This window comes from Anguilla rostrata, chromosome 11 (assembly GCF_018555375.3).
Source record: "Anguilla rostrata isolate EN2019 chromosome 11, ASM1855537v3, whole genome shotgun sequence".
In the NCBI taxonomy this organism is placed as follows: Eukaryota; Metazoa; Chordata; class Actinopteri; order Anguilliformes; family Anguillidae; genus Anguilla; species Anguilla rostrata.
The window spans coordinates 37,080,893-37,101,557 of NC_057943.1; the positions used below are offsets into that span (position 1 = coordinate 37,080,893).

Below are 20,665 nucleotides of genomic sequence, written 5' to 3' on the forward strand. Positions count from 1 at the left end.
ATTAAAAATTTCTTTTTCAAGAGCCAAGACAGGAAGCAGCAAGTCAATTACACAAAGTTAAAGACAGAAAACATATCGAAATAAAAGCAAAATCAGGTAAAATCAAGATCATAAATATGGTGCATGGCAGCCAAATCTAGCCAGAACATAGACATGGCAACCAAATCTATCCTGAACATAGACGTGGCAACCTAAATCATTCTGTAGGGCAGGGGTGCACAACTCCAGTCCTGGAGGGCCGATCTGCGTGCTGGTTTTTGTTCCAACCGATTGGCATAGATATCGTTTTCCGACAGCTCTATAAACTACGCTGCTTCACTCCTGCACTCGGGCTCAGTAAAATCTCTGGGATACACTTGCAGCCTGCGGCTGTAGCTGGTGCTTATACACACGTCAGATCAAGATGTGATTGGGCTAATTAAATAAACGTTGGCAAATGTTCACACAAAATCCTGAAATGGCTTGGCCCTTGCTGTGCGCCCCTGCTGTAGGGCCTTCAGGTAGAGTGAGCAGACTGTAGGGATGCCCTGTTAGGGTTAGGGTTGGGGTTAGGGTTCGGGTTAGATGAACGGTGGGTTAGATGAGTGTGGGGAGACGGTACCTTCTTATCCTGCATGTCGGTGGAGAGCTCATAGCTGTCCGAGAGGGCTTTGCAGCGCTTGTTCTCCTCCTCCTCCTGTTTGCGTAGCGCCAGGCTAGCGGGCTGGTTCCGCGTGCGCTGGGCCCACGCCAGGCTGGCCGGGCTGGGTGGGGCCACAGGGGGGCCGCGGGACCCCGGGGGGCCACCGCCATCCCGGTGGGGGTCTGCACTTCGGAGGTAGGGGGCCTGGCTGCAGGGACTGTCCGAAAAACTTCCGGCCTCCGTGTCCACACTGAGGGGCGGAGAAAGGAAGGGGGGGAGGGGGGGTGGCGTCGGTCACAGAGAGTCACAGAGTGAGAATATGAATCTTCATCTTCACCACGAACTTCTTTACTTTAATGAAATACTTTTAGATGCGTTAAGGGACACAATCCTGTGCCTTCAATTTCCAACCAATTCTTTTTTGTGATCCTATTAACAGGTCCACCTTTAACTGCTAATTGTCTTCGTGTCACAGGCTGTGATCACTGACTGAAGAGAATTGCACACCGAATTAGAAGCGTGTGTGTGAGAGGAGCGGGCGGCCATTTTGTAAAAAGCAGATCTGCACACCGTCAGGCACATTGCCTCGTGATCACATCCATTTTTTTTCTTCCACTCGGGAAATTGAATCATGTGCTATGACATCACAACCGTCACAGTTACGGCTGAAGTATAAATGTAACCGGGGCTGCGGTGGTAGGTGAGACCGAGCCGTGGCTGGGGGAGGGGGCACGTGCGGTGGGACGAGGGAGGTGACAGCTTCAGCCAAGACACATGCTATGAGTCACACTGGAATCACATGACTATGAGCATCACTCGATCCCAGCAGATCACACACTCCAGCTCCACCCCACCACATACACACACACACTCCAACACACACACACACACACACACACACACATTCCAATACACACACACACACACACTCCAATACACACACACACACACACACACACACACACACACTCCAATACAAACACACACACACACACACACACTCCAATACACACACACACACATACACACACACACACTCCAATACACACACACACACACACACACACGTCCAATACAAACACACACACACATACACACACATTCCAATACAAACACACACACACAAACACACACACATACACTGCAATACAAACCCACATACACACACACACACACACACATTTCAATACAAACCCACACACACTAACACACACACACATTCCAATACAAAACCACAAACACTAACATACAGCTACACTTCATATAGAAACACATACATAAGCAAACTCTCACACAAACACACACACACCTTCTGCAAACACACTCTCTTATATACACTCTCACACAACACACACACACACACACACACATGCATACACACACACACACATTCTAATACAAACACACTTCAAACAAACCCACACACATACACCTAAAGCTCATATAAACATACATAGAACAATCAATCAATCAATCAACCAACATTTATTTCTATAGCACACTTCATACAGAGGCAACCCAATGTGTTTTACATAAATATAAGCAATCTATCTCTCACACACAGACACACACACACACAAACCTAAACACACACACATTCATACATATGCGCGCATGTACAACTGACAAACACCCGGACACATACAGGCACGCACATACGCGCACACACAACCCTACCGCCTCTGTAGCAGTGCAAGTGAATCACGTCTCCTGTTCAGTTATTCCACAGTGTCCAGCCAGGACACAGCACACTGGGGCCCTGTGTTTGAGCTAAAGGAAGCCCTCTCTATCTCCCACTCTCTATCTCTCCCCCGACCCCGCCTCCGTCTCTTAGTCAGCCTGAGAGCAGCTGACATCCCATAGTGCAGCCTCAATTTCGGTAACCGCACCATCCTTTTGATCTGCCGTGTTAAACGACAGTGTTGCTATGGTAATGCACAGTCATTGTGCTTACACCCTTCTCTTTAAGACTCTCCCTTTTAAGAGGAATCTATAAAACAGACTGCAGTGCGAATGTATCCACTCATGACACAGACTCGCTAACTAAGGACTCCAATGGCAGGTGCTATAGCCAAGCCCTGAGCACACTGCACTCAGCACTGCTCTGTGATTTCACTCAACACTGCTCTGTGATTCTCACACTACCTCATACAACAGTAATAACACCCCCACACTGCATCATACAGCAGCAATAACACCCTCACACACACAGCACTGACCCCAAACCTCATACAGCACTGACCCCAAACACACAGCACTGACCAAACCTCATACAGCACTGACCCCAAACACACAGCACTGACCAAACCTCATACAGCACTGACCCCAAACCTCATACAGCACTGAGACCAAACACACAGCACTGACCAAACCTCATACAGCACTGACCGCAAACCTCATGCAGCACTGAACCCAAACCTCATACAGCATTGACCCCAAACCTCATACAGCACTGACCCAAAACCTCATACAGCACTGACCCCAAGCACACAGCACTGACCCCAAAACCTCATACTGCATACAGCAAACCTATGAGGTATGGGGCCAGTTTTGTGCAAAGTTTGGGGTCAGTGTTGTGTATTTGGGGTCAGTGCTGTATGAGGTCTGGGTTAGTGCTGTGTTTTCATTAATATTGATTTTTTTTCACCAAATATGTTTTCAACTCACAGGTTTGCAGTATCCATTGCATCCTCGGTTTGAATCCACTGCAAAGGCTTTGTTTGAAAATTGTCAGTTTGAATTGATATGTCAAGCCTGCCTGCCGACAGGATGTGGTACAAGTATCATTTATCAAGCCTGGCCTGGCGTGCGGTTTGTTATCAAAGATCTGTCCACAAATGGCCAGAGAATGTTATTACTTCATTTCAGTTATGTTGCCTTTACTTTCTGTTACAGGGAAAGAAGTAAAATGCTCGGAAGGAAATTGTTGCCCACAATAGTCAAAACACTGATGTAGATTGCTACATTGCTAATGGAGTTTCACATTATTTTGGATATGTTTGTGTCAAACATGAAATTGAGAAAAGTTTTGTTTTTGTTTGGCGAGGCCATGGACAAAGACTAGCCGAGATTTTAAACTGGTTTAACACGGTTTAAACAGAGTTTTCAACACGTCCGGATGGTCATAGCTGTTCTGTGGCTGGTCAAAGCTGGTCTCTAGCTGGACAAAGCTGGTTAAGCGGGTAGAATAAGCTGGTGGTCATACTGGTGGACAAGCTGACTATAGGCTGGTCAGCTGGTGAACAGCTGGCCGACCAGCTAAAACCAGCTTGACCAGTGTAGGCTGGATTATGCTGGAGTTTTCAGCAGGATGATTCAACGGTAGTGGTCTCAGTTGGTCAAACGGTTCCCAGATATTCTTCATTCTCAACTCGCTAACTAATCTTACCTTTGTTTCAGGCAAAACGTGTCACGGCAGCTGTACAATTATTAACCCAACAAGTGTGGCTAGCGTGGACATCATTTACTTGAGCACTGGCAGATAATGTTTGAATCTTCACCTGAAAATGGAATTCTGCCTTCAAGACTTCGTGATTAATCAGGAATAGCAACTGAACACTGATTTATTCACAAATGACACCCACAAAGTTACACAGCACTGACCTCACACTGCACTGACCCCAAACCTAAGTCTGATAAAAACAAACTTACATTACAGGCATTTAGCAGATGTTCTTATCCAGGGCGACTTACATTGTATCCATATATACAGCTGGATATATACTGGAGCAATGCAGGTTAAGTACCTTACTCAAGGGTACAATAGCAGTGTCCTAGCGGGGACTCGAACCTTCAACCTTTAGGTTACAAGACCAACTCCTTACCCATTATACTACACTGCTGCCCTAAAACTTGAAGCAGAGGTCATACAAAGGTCATCAAGAAAACTTAAAAAGGCCAAGGAAACTAGAAGGCCAAGGACTAGTGGGCACTAACCCACTTTGTCAGGAATAAGAGTCATATTCCGCGAATCAACTTCTCAAGCTCTTCACGTAGCAATGAATATCATCCATTTTGTGTCCGGTGTCATCAAATAAGGACTCTGCTCCTGCTGTCAGTCTGAAGTGTTAAAACTGCTCACACACATTTCACTGGCACTATCAATTGTACAAGCTCACAGGCTTACAGATGCAATGTCAGTAATCAGCACATCCACTAAAACCACTTATAAAACACGCTGCTACTGAACTAATTCTCCGTAGGTTTAAACAGGCTAATCTATAAATACCACAGTGTAACATACAGGTGATCTTTTGATGGAAAGATAAGTCTCTCTTTCTCTCACTCCATCCTATTTTAACTTTTGTATCCTTTCCACTCTCTTCCTCTCCATCGCTCTGTTGCAATGTAACCATGGTTTCTAGTGAATTTAAGTGACTGAAATTAAGAAAGGACAAACAAGAAAGGGAGAGAAATGCATATACACATTTCACCAAAAATCACTATACACCAAAATATATACACCCCCACGCACACTATACACCCAAATATATACACACCCCCAAGCACACTATACACCCAAATATACACATACCCAAGCATTCTATACACCCAAATATTCACATGCCAAAATATACACATACCCAATACTATACACCAGAATCTGCACACACCCAAACATACCACACCCAAATATACACACACCTGAGCACACTATACACCCATATACACACACACACAAATATACACATACCCAAATCCACTATACACCCACATATACACATACCCAAATATATACACACCCAAGCACACTATACACCAAAATATATACACACCCAAGCACAATATACACCCAAATATACTGTACACCCAAATATGTGATGTCCCGCCCTGCTCCTTAGGCTATGTTTTTCATTGTTTTATGTCAGTCATCGTTTCACCATTTATTTTGAAATACTCACGTCCTTGTCATTCATTCATCGTTTCCTGTTTTATTTTGAAATACTCACCTCCTTGTCTCGTTTCAGATACTTCACTTCCTGCCCTTGTGTTTTTCCCGCCTGTGTGATTGCCTACCGCGCCCCGATTAGTTTCACCTGTCCCTCGTTATCTTCCTGGTGTATTTAGTCTGTGTGTTCCCCTCTCTCAGTTTGTCTTTGCTCTCTGTATCAAGTGTTCCAGCCTTTTTCCTAGTGTCTTGTTCTCCTGGTGTTTTTGATTCTCTGCATTGTTTCCCTGGACCTCGCTTTTGTCTTCTCCTTGCTGGATTTGTTTGCCTGATCATCTGACTGACTCCCTGTGTACCGAACCTTTACAAGTAAAGACTGTTTTTGGATCAAGAATTCTGTCTCTGAGTTGTGCGATTGAGTCCTGTTGCCAGTGATTTCACCTGTCGTTACAAAATATACACACACCCAAACACACTATACACCCAAATATGCACACACTCAAATAAACACATACCCAAGCACAATATACACCCAAATATACACATACCCAAATATACACACATCCAAGCACACTATACACCCAAATATACACATACCCAAATGTGCACACACCCAAGCACACTATACACCCAAATATACATATAGTACACTCGAGCACACTTTACTCTAGTTATGCTATTATGCATGCTAGTGAGATAAAAGTTCCATGATGCTATATTGCAAACATCTGCATGAAAAGAGGAAACAAAAATGATCAAACGCTGATCAATTAATTCACAACTGAGGGGAATCAACAGGCTTATAATTAGGTTGCTGAACACACGGTCAAGTAAATGTATTTTTTCTTACATTTATTAACACATTGCAGGTTTGGCTCATTATCATTTGCTCTGTCTGTGAATTCTTCATTATCTTTATTATCAAATGGTTAGTTTTAGTGGCCACGAGTCCCCACCTTCACCAATTAGGAGCCTATTGATTCACCTCTGTCTTTAACATGATCGGTTAAATAATTCTGTAACTTCTCTTTATGCAGAAGTTCACAATATAGCACAACAAGCACAATGAGAGCATGGGACTTTTATTCTTCCTGGTATGCATAGCTATTTCTGACATAATGCCGATTAACAGGGTAAATAATCCCTCTAAACATGAAAAGCACTTAAATAAGAAAAGTTAAAAGCTTGCTAAAATTCTGGACTTTAAATTGTGGTTGGAATGAAAACCAGCATCCACAGAGCGTTATACACCCAAATATACACATACCTGTACATACATCCTGTACATATAATATACATGTACACTACATATCAAAATATACACACACCAATGCACACTACACCCAAATATGCACACACCCAAGCACACTGTACATCCAAATATGCAAACACCCAAGCATACTGTACACCCAAAATATAGACACCCAATCACACTACACCCAAATATGCACACACTCAAGCACACTGTAAACCCAAAATATAGTCACCCAATCACACTATATACCCAATTCTTAACACTCACACTACACAAAGACACATACAGTACACACAAACACATGCACTGTACACACACACACACACACACAGTACACACAAACACATGCACTGTACACACACACACACACACAGTACACACAAACATCTGCATGCAGTAAACCCACAGTAATGGCCCTGCCTCAGGCTATACTGATGTAAAGTACAGCTCATTTGCCTTGGTTATTGTTTCCATGTTTCTGATTGGTTAGTAGCGTCTTTATTTTAAGAACGTCTTCATAAATCTGTGATCGAGTGAGCCCTGTTTAGCACAGCCAATCAGAGCGTGATGAAGACGACAGATTCAGCAAGACACAGAAGGTGTGCTGGAAGTGATGCTGCATTTGCCATTTTTGAAGGCAAAAATGACTTTATTTAAGCATTTAGGTATATCACATCCCCACAGTCTCAGACTGACTGTAGCTGTTGATTTACTAATATTCCCCTTGTGTAAAATGCAAAAACATTCTATTATCTGGGCGGTAACCCAAGATAACAACTGACCTTTCTTTTTCAAACCGAAATCGCCCCCTTTTATCTGGATTTGGAATCACCAATCGCACCCCTCGTCCTGCCCCAAAGCCAGCCACACCCACACTGTAGCTGAGGCGCATGTGCCCCCACCCCCCGGCCTGCACACAGCAGGACCTCTAAGGGACCCTGGCATGTCTTACCCCACCATATTACTGGTGGCTGAAAGCCACCTGTGTCAGCCAATGACAAACGCCTCTACAGACCCTGCAACGTCTGGGCTATACCTAACGAAAAAGTCACGTGTTAAAAAACCACATATGTTCAGAAACCACATGTGAACACTGAATATGAACACACATGTGAACACTGAATATGAACACACATGTGAACACTGAATATGAGCACATGTGAACACTGAATATATGAACACACACGTGAACACTGAATATGAGCACATGTGAACACTGAATATATGAACACACACATGAACACTGAATATGAACACACATGTGAACACTGAATATGAACACACATGTGAACACTGAATATGAACACACACGTGAACACTGAATATATGAACACACATGTGAACACTGAATATGAACACACATGTGAACACTGAATATATGAACACACACATGAACACTGAATATGAACACACACGTGAACACTGAATATATGAACACACATGTGAACACTGAATATGAACACACATGTGAACACTGAATATGCCAGCACATGTGAACACTGAATATGAGCACACACGTGAACACTGAATATATGAACCCACATATGAACACTGAATATATGAACCCACATATGAACACTGAATATATGAACCCACGTGAACTATAAAAACAATCCCACTTGATGAGAACGGGAAAAGGTAACCCGTGCTATGTCAGGGTCACGCGTTTTGTTTCCACATGTGAAAACTGCAGTTGACGTTTTAAAAAGTCAGTGACACGTGAAAGTGTGAACATGCAAATGACTCACCGTGACCAATTTACTTTTCACGCGTGAAATATTTCAATTCACGTGTAAAAAAAAAAGTGGCCCAATACCCTGTTAAGTGGCATTACACTTGCAGATGTCTGTTCACTAACTGTATGCGTATAAGTGTGTATGCGGATCCATGTGGTTTTAAATCAAATTCACTAAATCGTTTAGAAAGTTACGAAAAACAAATCAGCCAAGGTCACAGCGCTGAGCTCTGCGGTACGCACACGTAAGCTTTTTAAAATTGAAACACACCTTTTGAAGCCACAGGCGGAAACTCGTTCAGTTTTCTCAGGAACAGAGATTCATTCCACTCTCATCCACCAGGACACACGTCTTCATCAGGTCAATAAAAACACTGCCCCTGAACCAGCCTCGATCACTGAACATGTCCCGCGCTTGGCTTTTTGTAATAGTGCTGTCGAGGAATCATTTGCTCTAAAATTAGATTGAATTCCCAATTTAAAACTGAAACGCATCAGGAATTCCTTGTTCTGGGAAGCGAAACAGAAACGTTTGTAGAGGACACAGCCATTAAAATTACAGTACAGTCCACGCTTCCTGTACAAGCACTGATCAGGGTGGACACTAACCTTCCTAAAGCAAATTAAAGCGAAATTGCAGCTTCCCAAATAACATTATCTGCAGTTTCAATTTACCTACAAGATGGGAATCGCACTGGGACCTATAATCACATTATCTGATGGTCTTCTAATCACATAATGTACTCCTGGACAAAAAAAAAAACAAACAAACATAAAAGCAACTGTCAGCACTTAAAAATCTGTCAGGTGAATGAATAAGACTGACTGTGCAGACACTACATTTTCAGTGCAGTGTCCACTCCACCACACACACAAATCCACGTTGATGGAACCCGGCAGGTTCAAATTATCTCAGGATTTTCAGATCACATTGCTTTTCAAACAGAATCGTGGAAAAAAAACCACCATAAAACAGAAATATGAAATAGCATTTTAAATATAATGACAATCCACTGGGGATTGATTAGTGAAGCTGCCAAGGTCCATAAAGGCCTGACATTTGTGATGGAAATTGCACTGGAGTGCTACTCTACGACGTTAAACTACAATAAAACAGCACAGGGTAATACATAATCCGGACTACAACACCTCACCTGAGTGCGGCACTTCAGAAAGCAAACGAGGACATGGTGAAGAGAAGGGAGCTTCTTTTGTACACTGTGACACAGGTCCAAAGAGTCTTACTAACTAATGCACACATCCCCACGACTATATGACAGCATGCACTTCCCCACATGCTGCTACAGGTCCTGTAGGGACACCGTTTACAACCCTGAACGGCCACTGCAGTTGAAATCCTTTACAGAAACACTCAATGGTCGGGCACAAAAATATAAGTTTTAACAATGCAGCATGCCTTACGATAATCCCATTCATAAATCATAATAATAATTCAGCATGAACCCTGATATATAACGCCAAATCATAGCGCCCATACTTTGACACACTGTGGACAACAATGCTTATATTGCAGGATAAACAATCACTCAATTTTAATGACAGTTAAAGACTGATATACAAAACTGTGATGTCTTTATAATATGATCGTTAAATGATGCACATCTTGAATCGCAGTGAGTTACGATGATGATAATCCCACGCTATGGCGTCCCCGTGTTCTGCGTCAAAGTGCTCCAGTTTATTTTCTTATATTTACAGTGCGCACGATTATGTAAACGAAGAGAATCCTTCATCTTAAAAACAGTTTGAAAAGAGCACAAATATGTAATATGATTCTCGACAGGATCAGTGCGTGGCTTCACACGACACGCCGCTGAAGTGATTTCTGTCCACGGCGAGCGCGTCGGCAGCAGGCGCTCTACAGACGCACTATGTCTTCAGCAAGGCGCTCGTCATTACTGTAACGGCTATGACACCCGTTAACATTTCATGGAGCTCGCTGACACACAAGTTTTATTTTAATTTTAATACAGCTGGATTGCGCTCTCGCATTCAGTAAAATCCTGAAGCTAACAGAAGCACAGATAAATCAGTATGAAAGGCAATTAATAAATAAATAAACGCATTAATAATACATTCGTAAATAATTTAAGACTACAGCGCGATGCCAATAAAGCAATATGTTCGATAGCTGCTAGAAAGCAAGGCGCACAGGATGCAGTCTTAAAATCAAATAGATTCGGTAATCGGTAAGCTAGCGGACTACTTGGTCAGTTGCTGACTACTGGAGAAACAAACGCACCAAGATCTCTTACCAGTACACAAGCTTGTTGTGCAGAATCGCTGGAGTCTTGTCAGACGCGCAGTTAATGCACCACATCGTTGGCGACCCACGTACAAGCACGGAACCGTAACCGTAACCGTTCCTCTGTTTACTCATTGATTTTGGGTTGAACAGCGACAGCTTCTAGGGGGCGTGTGCAACGCTTTCGTTTTAATCCGCATGATTAGTAAGTCCAGGTATCGCCATTATTAGAGAGAGGAGACACATGATCGCATCGCGCACTGTGCGCCTCTCATCTCCTAACCCCTCTCTCCTTCTCTATCTCTCGTTCTCTCTTTCTTTCTCCGCGATCTTTCCCTCTGCGCCGTGGATCTACAACACGCCAGGGGCTGCGCGAGACAGCGTGACACAGCAGTCACGGCAACAACACAACACGAGCCTGTTCCAATTAACCCGTTCCTGCTGCCTCCAGCGCTCCAGCACACTCATCTCGCACCCAGTTCCTCCATCCCGTTATTTCTGACCCACATTCCTGGGATACAGTTGGATAAAAAGTTATTTTTATCACAATTGTGACAGTTTTTTCACCAGGGAAATTCAATGTGTTATTCCCTTGGATAATCATGAAATTATTATGTCACATCTTTTATATGGCTTATAAAAGAAAAAATAAGTGAAACGGGAGAATTACGATACTCGGCCAACAAAAACTAAATCAAAATCTCGAAGAAGGACCAATAAAATGTGTTTAAAATGTTGGTTTAATGACAAAGAAAACTTTAATGGTAGGCTTCATATTACATTTAACGAATTAGTTCAGTTTACTTTCGAGAAGGGAATTGCCATATACTTTCAGTTTAACTACCCACGGTAACAATTCCTGACAATGGAATTATTTACTCGGCAGATTGCATAGATAAGAAGGTAAGTAACTTTCGTTGTGTTCAGAGTGGCAAATGTAATTGCTCTCATTTTTAATACTGTGACTCAGGCACAGTTTTCAGGAAGTTGGTTACGTGCATGACTGTGATTCATATACATAACTCAAAATTCACTCTTCAAACCACTGCAAAAATACTAGGTGTGAATTGCGTAAATGAGTCAATGTGCTCCAAGCTGCAATGAATTTAAGTGGATGGAAAGATTTTTTTTAATGCAACACAGGCTATTATTATATTTGCCTCGTGATGAAGAGATCCTGATCTCGGACGTCCCAGAGAGCGGACAACCAAAATTCCAGAGGTGTGGCAGTGGGAACTCAGTCTTTCTCTGGCACAAATTAAACACTGCTTTGGTCTGAAAAGACTGCAGGCCTTTCTAAGTCTACTGGCATGCTGCATACACACCTTTACACGTGCAGACATGCAAATATTCACACACACATAAACACAAACACAAATACAGCTAAATGTAAACATAATGGGACAATGACCATTTTGACCACTCTGTACACCAGCACATTGGATTTGAAGTAAAACAATGAACCCAAGGATAAAGACTGTCGGCTTTAATTTGAGGGTATATACATCCATATGGGGGTGATCCATGAAGGAATTACAGCCCTTTTTATAAACAGGCACCCCATTTTAGGGGAGCAAAAGCAATTGTTCAATTAGCTGCTCAGCTGTTTCTTGGCCAGCTGTGTCTTTGCCCAGGAAAGCTAACAAAAGGTCAAAAAGCTAGGTGTGGAATTTGCATCTGGAATCTGTTGCTGTTGTCTCTCAACATGAGGACCGAATAAGTGTAACAGCCAGTAAAGCAGGCCATCGTGAGGTTGAAAAACCAGAAAAAACCGAGACATAGCCAAAACATTGGGTGGGTCAATATGAACTGCTCGGTATATTGTGAGGAAACAAGAATGCACTGGTGAGGTCAGCAATAGCAAATTACCTTGTAGCCCACAGAAGACAACTGTAGTAGATGACCTAGGAACATTCAGCTGTGAAGAAAACCCCCTTATCAACTGTCAAACAGACGAAGAACACTCTCCAAGATATAGGCAATTAGGCATATACGTGTCAAAGACTACCATAAAGAGAAGACCACGCCAGGGGGTTCACCACAAGATGGAAACCACTGGTGAGCTTTAAGAATAGAACAGCCAGGTTACAGTTGACAAAAACAAAAAACAAAAGTACATACAAAAACTGAAGAGTTCTGGAACAAATTCTTGTGGACAACTGAGAAGAGTATTAACCTCTAGCAAAGTGATGGAAAGAGGAAAGTGTGGACAAAGAAAGGAACTGCTCATAATCCAAAGCACTCCCCTCCAACTGCGGAGGGAGTGTTATGGTTTGGGCATGTACGGCTGCCACTGGAACTGCCTCACTGGTCTTCATTGGTGATGTTTAGTTTACAGGCATTTAGCAGACGCTCTTATCCAGAGCGACTTACACTGTATCAAATTATACAGCTGGATATACATACTGGAGCAATGCAGGTTAAGTACCTTGCTCAAGGATACAGGATACAAGGCAGTGTTTGATTGATTGATTGATTGATTGTCCTACTGGGGAATCAAACCTGCGACCTTTAGGTTACAAGACCAACTCCTTATCCATTATACTACACTGCCGCCATGTGACTGCTGACGGCAGCAGCAGCATTACATCTGAAGTGTACAGAAACATCTTATCTGCTCAGATCCAGCCAAATGCCTCAACACTCACTGGACAGTGCTTCGCACTGCAGCAGGACAATGACCCCAAACACACTGTTACAGCAACCAATGAGATTTCAGGGCCAAAAAGTGGAATATTCTTGGCTTACCAAGTTGATCACCCATCCCCCCATGAATCAAACTGAACATGGATTTCACTTGCTGAAGACAAGACAGAAGGTAAGGACTTCGGGCAATCACAGAATGTGAAGGATTTACAACTAAGCACTAAATATGGTGACTTTATTTCATATTGTGTAAGTCTGTCCAATTACTTTTGCTCCCCTGAAATGGGGGACTATGCACAAAATGGCTGAAATTATAACACTGGTCACCCGATGTGGATGTAAATAGCCTCAAATTAAAGCTGACAGTCTGCACTTCAGCCTTATATTCACAGTTTTATTTAAAATACAGTGTGCCAAAGTACAGAGCCGAAACAACAAAAAATCATGTCACTGTTCCAGTAATTTTAACTGTATATTGTGCATATATCCACACACACACGTTTTCAGGAGTTCTTTCTGAACATGAATATGACTTTTTAAAACTTTTACAACGTGAAATATTTACAACCATAAGTTTGTACTGTCGGAATCTGTTTGGCTATAGCAGGGCACATCCTGAAAAATTTGCCCAATATACGTTTGCCCCATGGTGATCTAGGGCCATCGGAGGTCACCTGTGGTCAACATAAAATTAATTACAGGTATCTCTATACACCCATTACCTCCTGATTATGTCAGTTTTAGTGTGTGTGCGTGTGTGTGCATATGCAAGTACAGACTGCAGGAACTATACCATTTTATATCACCATAAAAACAACACTTACAGAAAGCAATAATGTAGATAAACTACAGTGTAGGATCACTGCTGCCTCAATCCACCAATGAGAAACCACACTGTGGGATCACTGCTGCTTCAGTCCACCAATGAGAAACCATTCTGTGGGATCACTGCTGCTTCAGTCCACCAATGAGAAACCACACTGTAGGATGACTACTGCTGCCTCTGTCCTCCAATGAGAAACTGAACTGAGGGGAATTTCTCAAAAATAACTCATGATACGACCAGTTTCAGTTAGGGCACTACGCTCCCAGTCTATTCAGAAAACAGCAAACCATCGCAGCAGGCTAGCATCATTCAACATTCGCATTTGTTGACGTACACCAGAAGTCCAGCCATTTGTAACGGTAAGCCACCTGCTGAGTAATTAAAATGTGGGCAGTAACACTCCAGAAGTCAGATTCACGAGTGCACACATTTCATCGCCTTATGCAGCGACAAACAACTTTTCCTGAAGGGTAACATAGCAACATAAAGGGGGCAGAACGATACACTGATTCTGCATTACCTGCAGTGGGCTCCCCCTGGTGGTAAGCTGCAACACACGGCGCAGTAACTTTGAAAGGTCAGCGGGGGGTGCTTAAAATTTTGACAGCTTTGACGCCTCCGGCTGTGGCTTTGGATCATGGGTAACTCGTGGCTTAGGATCATGGGTAACTCACTGGATGTGTTTGTTCGCACCAAGGCCAGGAGTCGGATCTGTACAGCGCCGGGCCGGCGCTGCGCTAACTCATACGGATGCCCGCTACCAGCCCGCCGCTGGCCCGGGCGGTGGTCCGGTGGCATTTTACATCCTGGCCCCGCTGGCAGCCCCACAGAGCACCGCTGAAGCAAAGCAGCGGAGACGAGGATCGGCTATAAAGAGAATGCAAAGTAGCCGGTGAAAGGTCCCTTCCGCTAATGGGCTGCCTCGGTGCTGATTGGCCAAAGCCAGCTGCGGGGCAGCCAGTGGCCTAGCAGGGGCTTGTTTGTGGGGATGTGACACAGGGTTGAGGGCCAAATGCGGTGGGCACATGTGGGTGGTGCGGCAGCTCAGCGGTTAGCACTGTTGAAATGTTACTCATGTGAATGGTCCCTGTCCAACAAATGACATAAACTAAATGAAAATGAATGCGAGGCTGTGCAAACTACCCCTGGGTAACATGGCGGGTAGCAGCAGAGAAACTGACTACATAGCTGTGTAATGTGTGACCCAGTGTGTTTTAGCACTACTGGGATCATTGTGCTATACTAGTACTATGGATCACTGTTTTATGGCACTACAGGGAAAAATGTACTAGGCTAGTAGTATGGATCACTGTGTTATAGCACTACAGGGAAAACTGTACTAGGCTAGTACTATGGATCACTGTGTTATAGCACTACAGGGAAAACTGTACTAGGCTAGTACTATGGATCACTGTGTTTTAGCACTACAGGGAAAACTGTACTAGGCTAGTACTATGGATCACTGTGTTATAGCACTACAGGGAAAACTGTACTAGGCTAGTACTATGGATCACTGTGTTTTAGCACTACTGGGAAAACTGTACTAGACTAGTACTATGGATCACTGTGTTATAGCACTACAGGGAAAACTGTACTAGCTAGTACTATGGATCACTGTGTTTAGCACTACTGGGAAACTGTACTAGACTAGTACTATGGATCACTTTTGTTTAGCACTACGGAAAACTGTCCTAGGCTAGTACTATGGATCACTGTGTTATAGCACTACAGGGAAAACTGTACTAGACTAGTACTATGGATCACTGTGTTATAGCACTACAGAGAAAACTGTACTAGACTAGTACTATGGATCAGTGTGTTAAACGGCATTGGGAACAGTGTTTAGGGTACCACTGCTACTTCTGTTGATGTGATAACATCAAGAGTCAAGATTCTGAATGTCACATCTGGCAAGTAACCACATTGACACGCGTGCTCGCACGCACACACACACACCCACACAAAAAACGCATGCACGCGCACACACACACACACACACACACACAACAAATGCATGCACGCACACACACACGCACGCACACACACACACAACAAACGCATGCACGCACACACACACACACACACACAACAAACGCATGCACGCACACACACACACACAAACACAACACAGGCATGCACACACACACACACACACACACACACACACACACACAACGCAGCATGCAACACACACACACACACACAAACAGCCACACCACACACACAACACAACGATGCATGCACACACCACACACACACACACACACACAACACACACATGCACACACACACACACGCGCACACACACACACGCGCACGCGTGCACACACACACACACACACACACGCCGAGATGTGGATCATCTCTCTCCCTCGCTCTTTGTCCTTCCCTCCCTCTCTCTCTCCCTCTCTCTCTCTCTTCCCCAGCATGTGCCTGCAGAGAGCCCTGTATAATTAATCACCTCAATATAAACCCTCCATCCCTCACTCTGGCCTTCCTTTCCTTCACTCGTCTGCTCTCCCTCTTTTCTAAGGCTCAGCATCCTTACTACAGCCCCTGACGGTACTGCTGTAGCTCCTCCTCCTCCTATAGAAACGTACACACTACTACTTCATCTAAAAATAGACAACTCATGCACAGATAAACATTTGGATCTTGTCAGATACTTAGCGAACATTTAATGAACATATCCAGTGAGGCAGGCTGAATTATATCGTTAACAAATGTTAATGTCAAACATTAATGTAATTAACATTAAGCTACAGTTATCCGAGAATTGATTGCTGCCAGGGCGGTGATTCATTCTATGGCATTTCAATGCCTTTGAATTAGTGTTCCAACAAAAAGTGCATGCTGGGAAATAAGCTTATTTAAGAGCATTCTTGTCATCCCTCAACTGTCTTCAGGGACAGGCGGATGGGGGCATCGCAAAATCAATATTCAAAACAACTTACTCACACATGCCCAATGCATTGACCTGGATTCAATCAACACCTGTCCTGAACCTTGACTTAAAAACAAACACAAGCTTTATTCCCTTTGTCACAAACTCAGATTGATGGGTTATTTATTTATTTTTTTTCGAGATCACTGAACTCACCATGAATTATTGCTTCAACGCTAGTCAGTATTTCAGGACAAATGTTGATTGAATCCTAGCCATTATCTCCAAACACAATGAAGAATAGTATTTTAGCTTCCTCTAGGCGGCAGCCAGAAATTTAGAGACTGTTGCAATTGCATTCATCAAATAGCCCCTGGGTAGCTATATACCCTCACCGTCAACATTCAAAGGTCCTGCAATTAGCTTTCAAGCTTTTACAGCAGTGATAGCCTTCCAAGCAATTGGAAAAATATGCTATATATTCCACACGGATTACGGAAAAATAACAACGCTTGGCAGGCTTGTAAAGAAATATGGTGTCCACACACTCCATATGGCACCATTTTGGCCTCACGGTTGTTCTATAACAGATGCTGTTTTTCCCAGTTTAGAAGATGTAAAACAGACTGTATACGGTAGGGGTAGGAGACATAACACACCTACCAAATGCATCTCCTCAAGCAGAAATCTTTTAAAATTCATACATAATGAGGTTTTCTCATTAGGTTTTACACACAGGAGTTTTCTATGTTACATTTTCAGCCATCCTAATGTTGCAGCATATTCCAGCACCACATCCTGGAAACCTTCAATTTTACAGCACTTCCAATAAACTCAGTATTCCAAACCACTTCCTATAAACTCAGCATTCCAAACCACTTCCAATACACTCAGTATACCAAACCACATCCTATAAGCTCAGTATTCCAAACCACTTCCAATAAACTCAGTATTCCAAACCACTTCCAATAAACTCAGTATTACAAACCACTTCCAGTAAACTCAGTATTCCAAACCACTTCCTATAAACTCAGCATTCCAAACCACTTCCAATACACTCAGTATACCAAACCACATCCTATAAGCTCAGTATTCCAAACCACTTCCAATAAACTCAGTATTCCAAACCACTTCCAATAAACTCAGTATTACAAACCACTTCCAGTAAACTCAGTATTCCAAACCATTTCCTATAAACTCAGCATTCCAAACCACTTCCAATACACTCAGTATACCAAACCACATCCTATAAGCTCAGTATTCCAAACCACTTCCAATAAACTCAGTATTCCAAACCACTTCCAATAAACTCAGTATTACAAACCACTTCCAGTAAACTCAGTATTCCAAACCATTTCCTATAAACCGAAATGAGACCCACTTCCAGTTAATGCCATGAAGTCACCAGGCAGGGCTTCTCTTTAGACTGAATGGAGGAAGTGATGCCACCGTTTCCCAAAGGAGGCGTCCAGATAATTATATGCAGCAGGAAGTGTGTGGAAAGCCACCCCTGAGCGCGCTGCGATGTTGGGGTGTCAACGCACTGCGCCCCCCTCCGCACTGCGTTCAGACGAGGCTGCTGTTTTTTCACCTCCCCCCAAAATGGCGCTGAACCCCCTCTCAGCTGTGACCTAGAGCGCACCTTAACCCACCTCCCACAGGCGCTCCGAGCCAATCGGATCGCAGCGCAAAGCAAACGAGGTGGCATCAGACGCGTGGAGCCCACGCACGATCCCAGAGCGAGCGTCAGCCCTGCCTGTGCGCCGTGAGCCACAGCAAACGCAGCCCAGCGCAGTGACCTTGGGAGAGCACAGGCTCAGCGAGCACAGCTTCCGCTGGCCGCCCAACACAGGCGCACCGGGCGCAGCTTTCAAATGCTTTATGTCCCGGATTCATTTCATAACGACCGCTATTATTGTGCGTAACCGCCGATTATTGGGAGCATTTGTTTTGTTTTTCTGTCGTACTCCATTTGTTCAGTGTGCGCCCTACGGTAACACAAATTTATGCTAGTCCTGCAGGGGATGCTAAATAACTCGTTCAGTGGTGGGGAAAGAGAGCTAAAGAAAGGAGAGAACCAATTAATAACAGAGAACCCTTCTTTTCTTCCATTTATTCAGTCCTTTCTGAAACGGATTATAATTTTTACCCCCCCACCCCCACCCCCCACCCCCCACCCCTCCATTTGTCCAGTACACCAGCCCATTGTACATCTCCTCTCCTTCCGGCCCCCTGTTTTTCTTCTTTCCCCACCTCCTCTTTCTCCTCCTCCCCCCATCACTCTCACACTTTGGAGAACAGACAGATGCACAGAAAGGGAGTGCGAGGGTGGAGAGGGTTGCTTAGTGACGGTTGCTGAGAGACCAATGTGGGAGGGGAGTTGGTTGCCGAAGTCAAGAGCCGTGTTGCCGTGGCAACCAAGGTTTCCCACTGTCTCTCTAGGTTTAGAGAGATGGGAGGATTTGTCATCCAGCACACACACACACACACACACACACACTTACACGCACATACACGACCACACACACACGCATGCACACACACACACTCACAGGCACGCACACACACACCTATACGCGCATGCACGCACGCGTACACACACACGCACACACACACTCACACGCACGCACACACACACACACACACACAGGAATGAATGTGTTAAGATTGCACAAGGGTCACTATAAAATGGAGGTTTATAAAAGCAGGCTTAGTAATCAGAAGGAAATAAACAGGCAGTATATATAAATATACTGGTTGTTCATTGATTATTGACAGATTTGCAGTTTACTGCAGCATTTCCTTGAATGCAGGCTTCAAACTGGCAATGCCAGAGAGGACCGAGTCAAACTGCACAACCCAATCACATGCCTCCGCAAAGGCTCTCTCTCCCTCTACCAACACGCATTCCCACAGAGGCTCTCTGCTATACCCCTCAATACAAATTAATTCCCACAATGCATCACTGCTATATCCTTCAGCCCAAATGTATTCCCACAATGCCTCGCTGGTATATCCTTCAGCCCAAATGTATTCCCACAATGCCTCGCTGGTATATCCTTCAGCCCAAATGAATTCCCACAATGCTTCAGTATACCCCTCAGCCCAAATGAATTCCCACAATCCACCTGTATTTCCCACAGTGTCTGGCTACTATATCCAAAGAATCAGATAAATAATCCAAAGATTACAGGAGATATGCAAGGTATATGTAGAAGTGTGTAATGTATTAGCAGATGAATTATGTAAGGTATATGTGGAGGTGGTGTGTATGGCACTTGTAGGTATATTTACAGATGTACAAAGCATATGTAGAGGAAGTGTATAGGGTCTGTGATGCCTTATAGCCACTTAATAAATCAAGAGTCTCCACGTTATCAGAATCATCGTTTATTAGTTACGTCTTTGTACTCCCCATCATCATTATTAGTATCAATTGATAAATCGTATCTGTATTTATTTTATATTTCTCAATATATTTGACATTACCCCATGAATCTCCCCAGAGGACCAGCAGACTGAGGTGGGAGGGGCCACACAGAG

The 20,665-nt window shown here is 43.7% G+C and overlaps 1 protein-coding gene across 7 annotated transcripts in view; it reads right to left on the reverse strand.

Annotated features, from left to right (window-relative positions):
- The window catches only part of LOC135234830 (IQ motif and SEC7 domain-containing protein 1-like), a 64,654-nt gene that overhangs the window by 20,081 nt on the left and 23,908 nt on the right, over positions 1-20,665 (reverse strand). For 6 of the 7 annotated variants that reach the window (XM_064299810.1, XM_064299807.1, XM_064299806.1 and 3 more), the window contains one exon: positions 602-872. In XM_064299810.1, the coding sequence (XP_064155880.1) occupies positions 602-872 (271 nt within the window). Of the gene's footprint in view, positions 1-601; positions 873-10,776; positions 11,358-20,665 lie in introns of those variants that run through there. The other variant, XM_064299811.1, reaches the window with a different exon arrangement.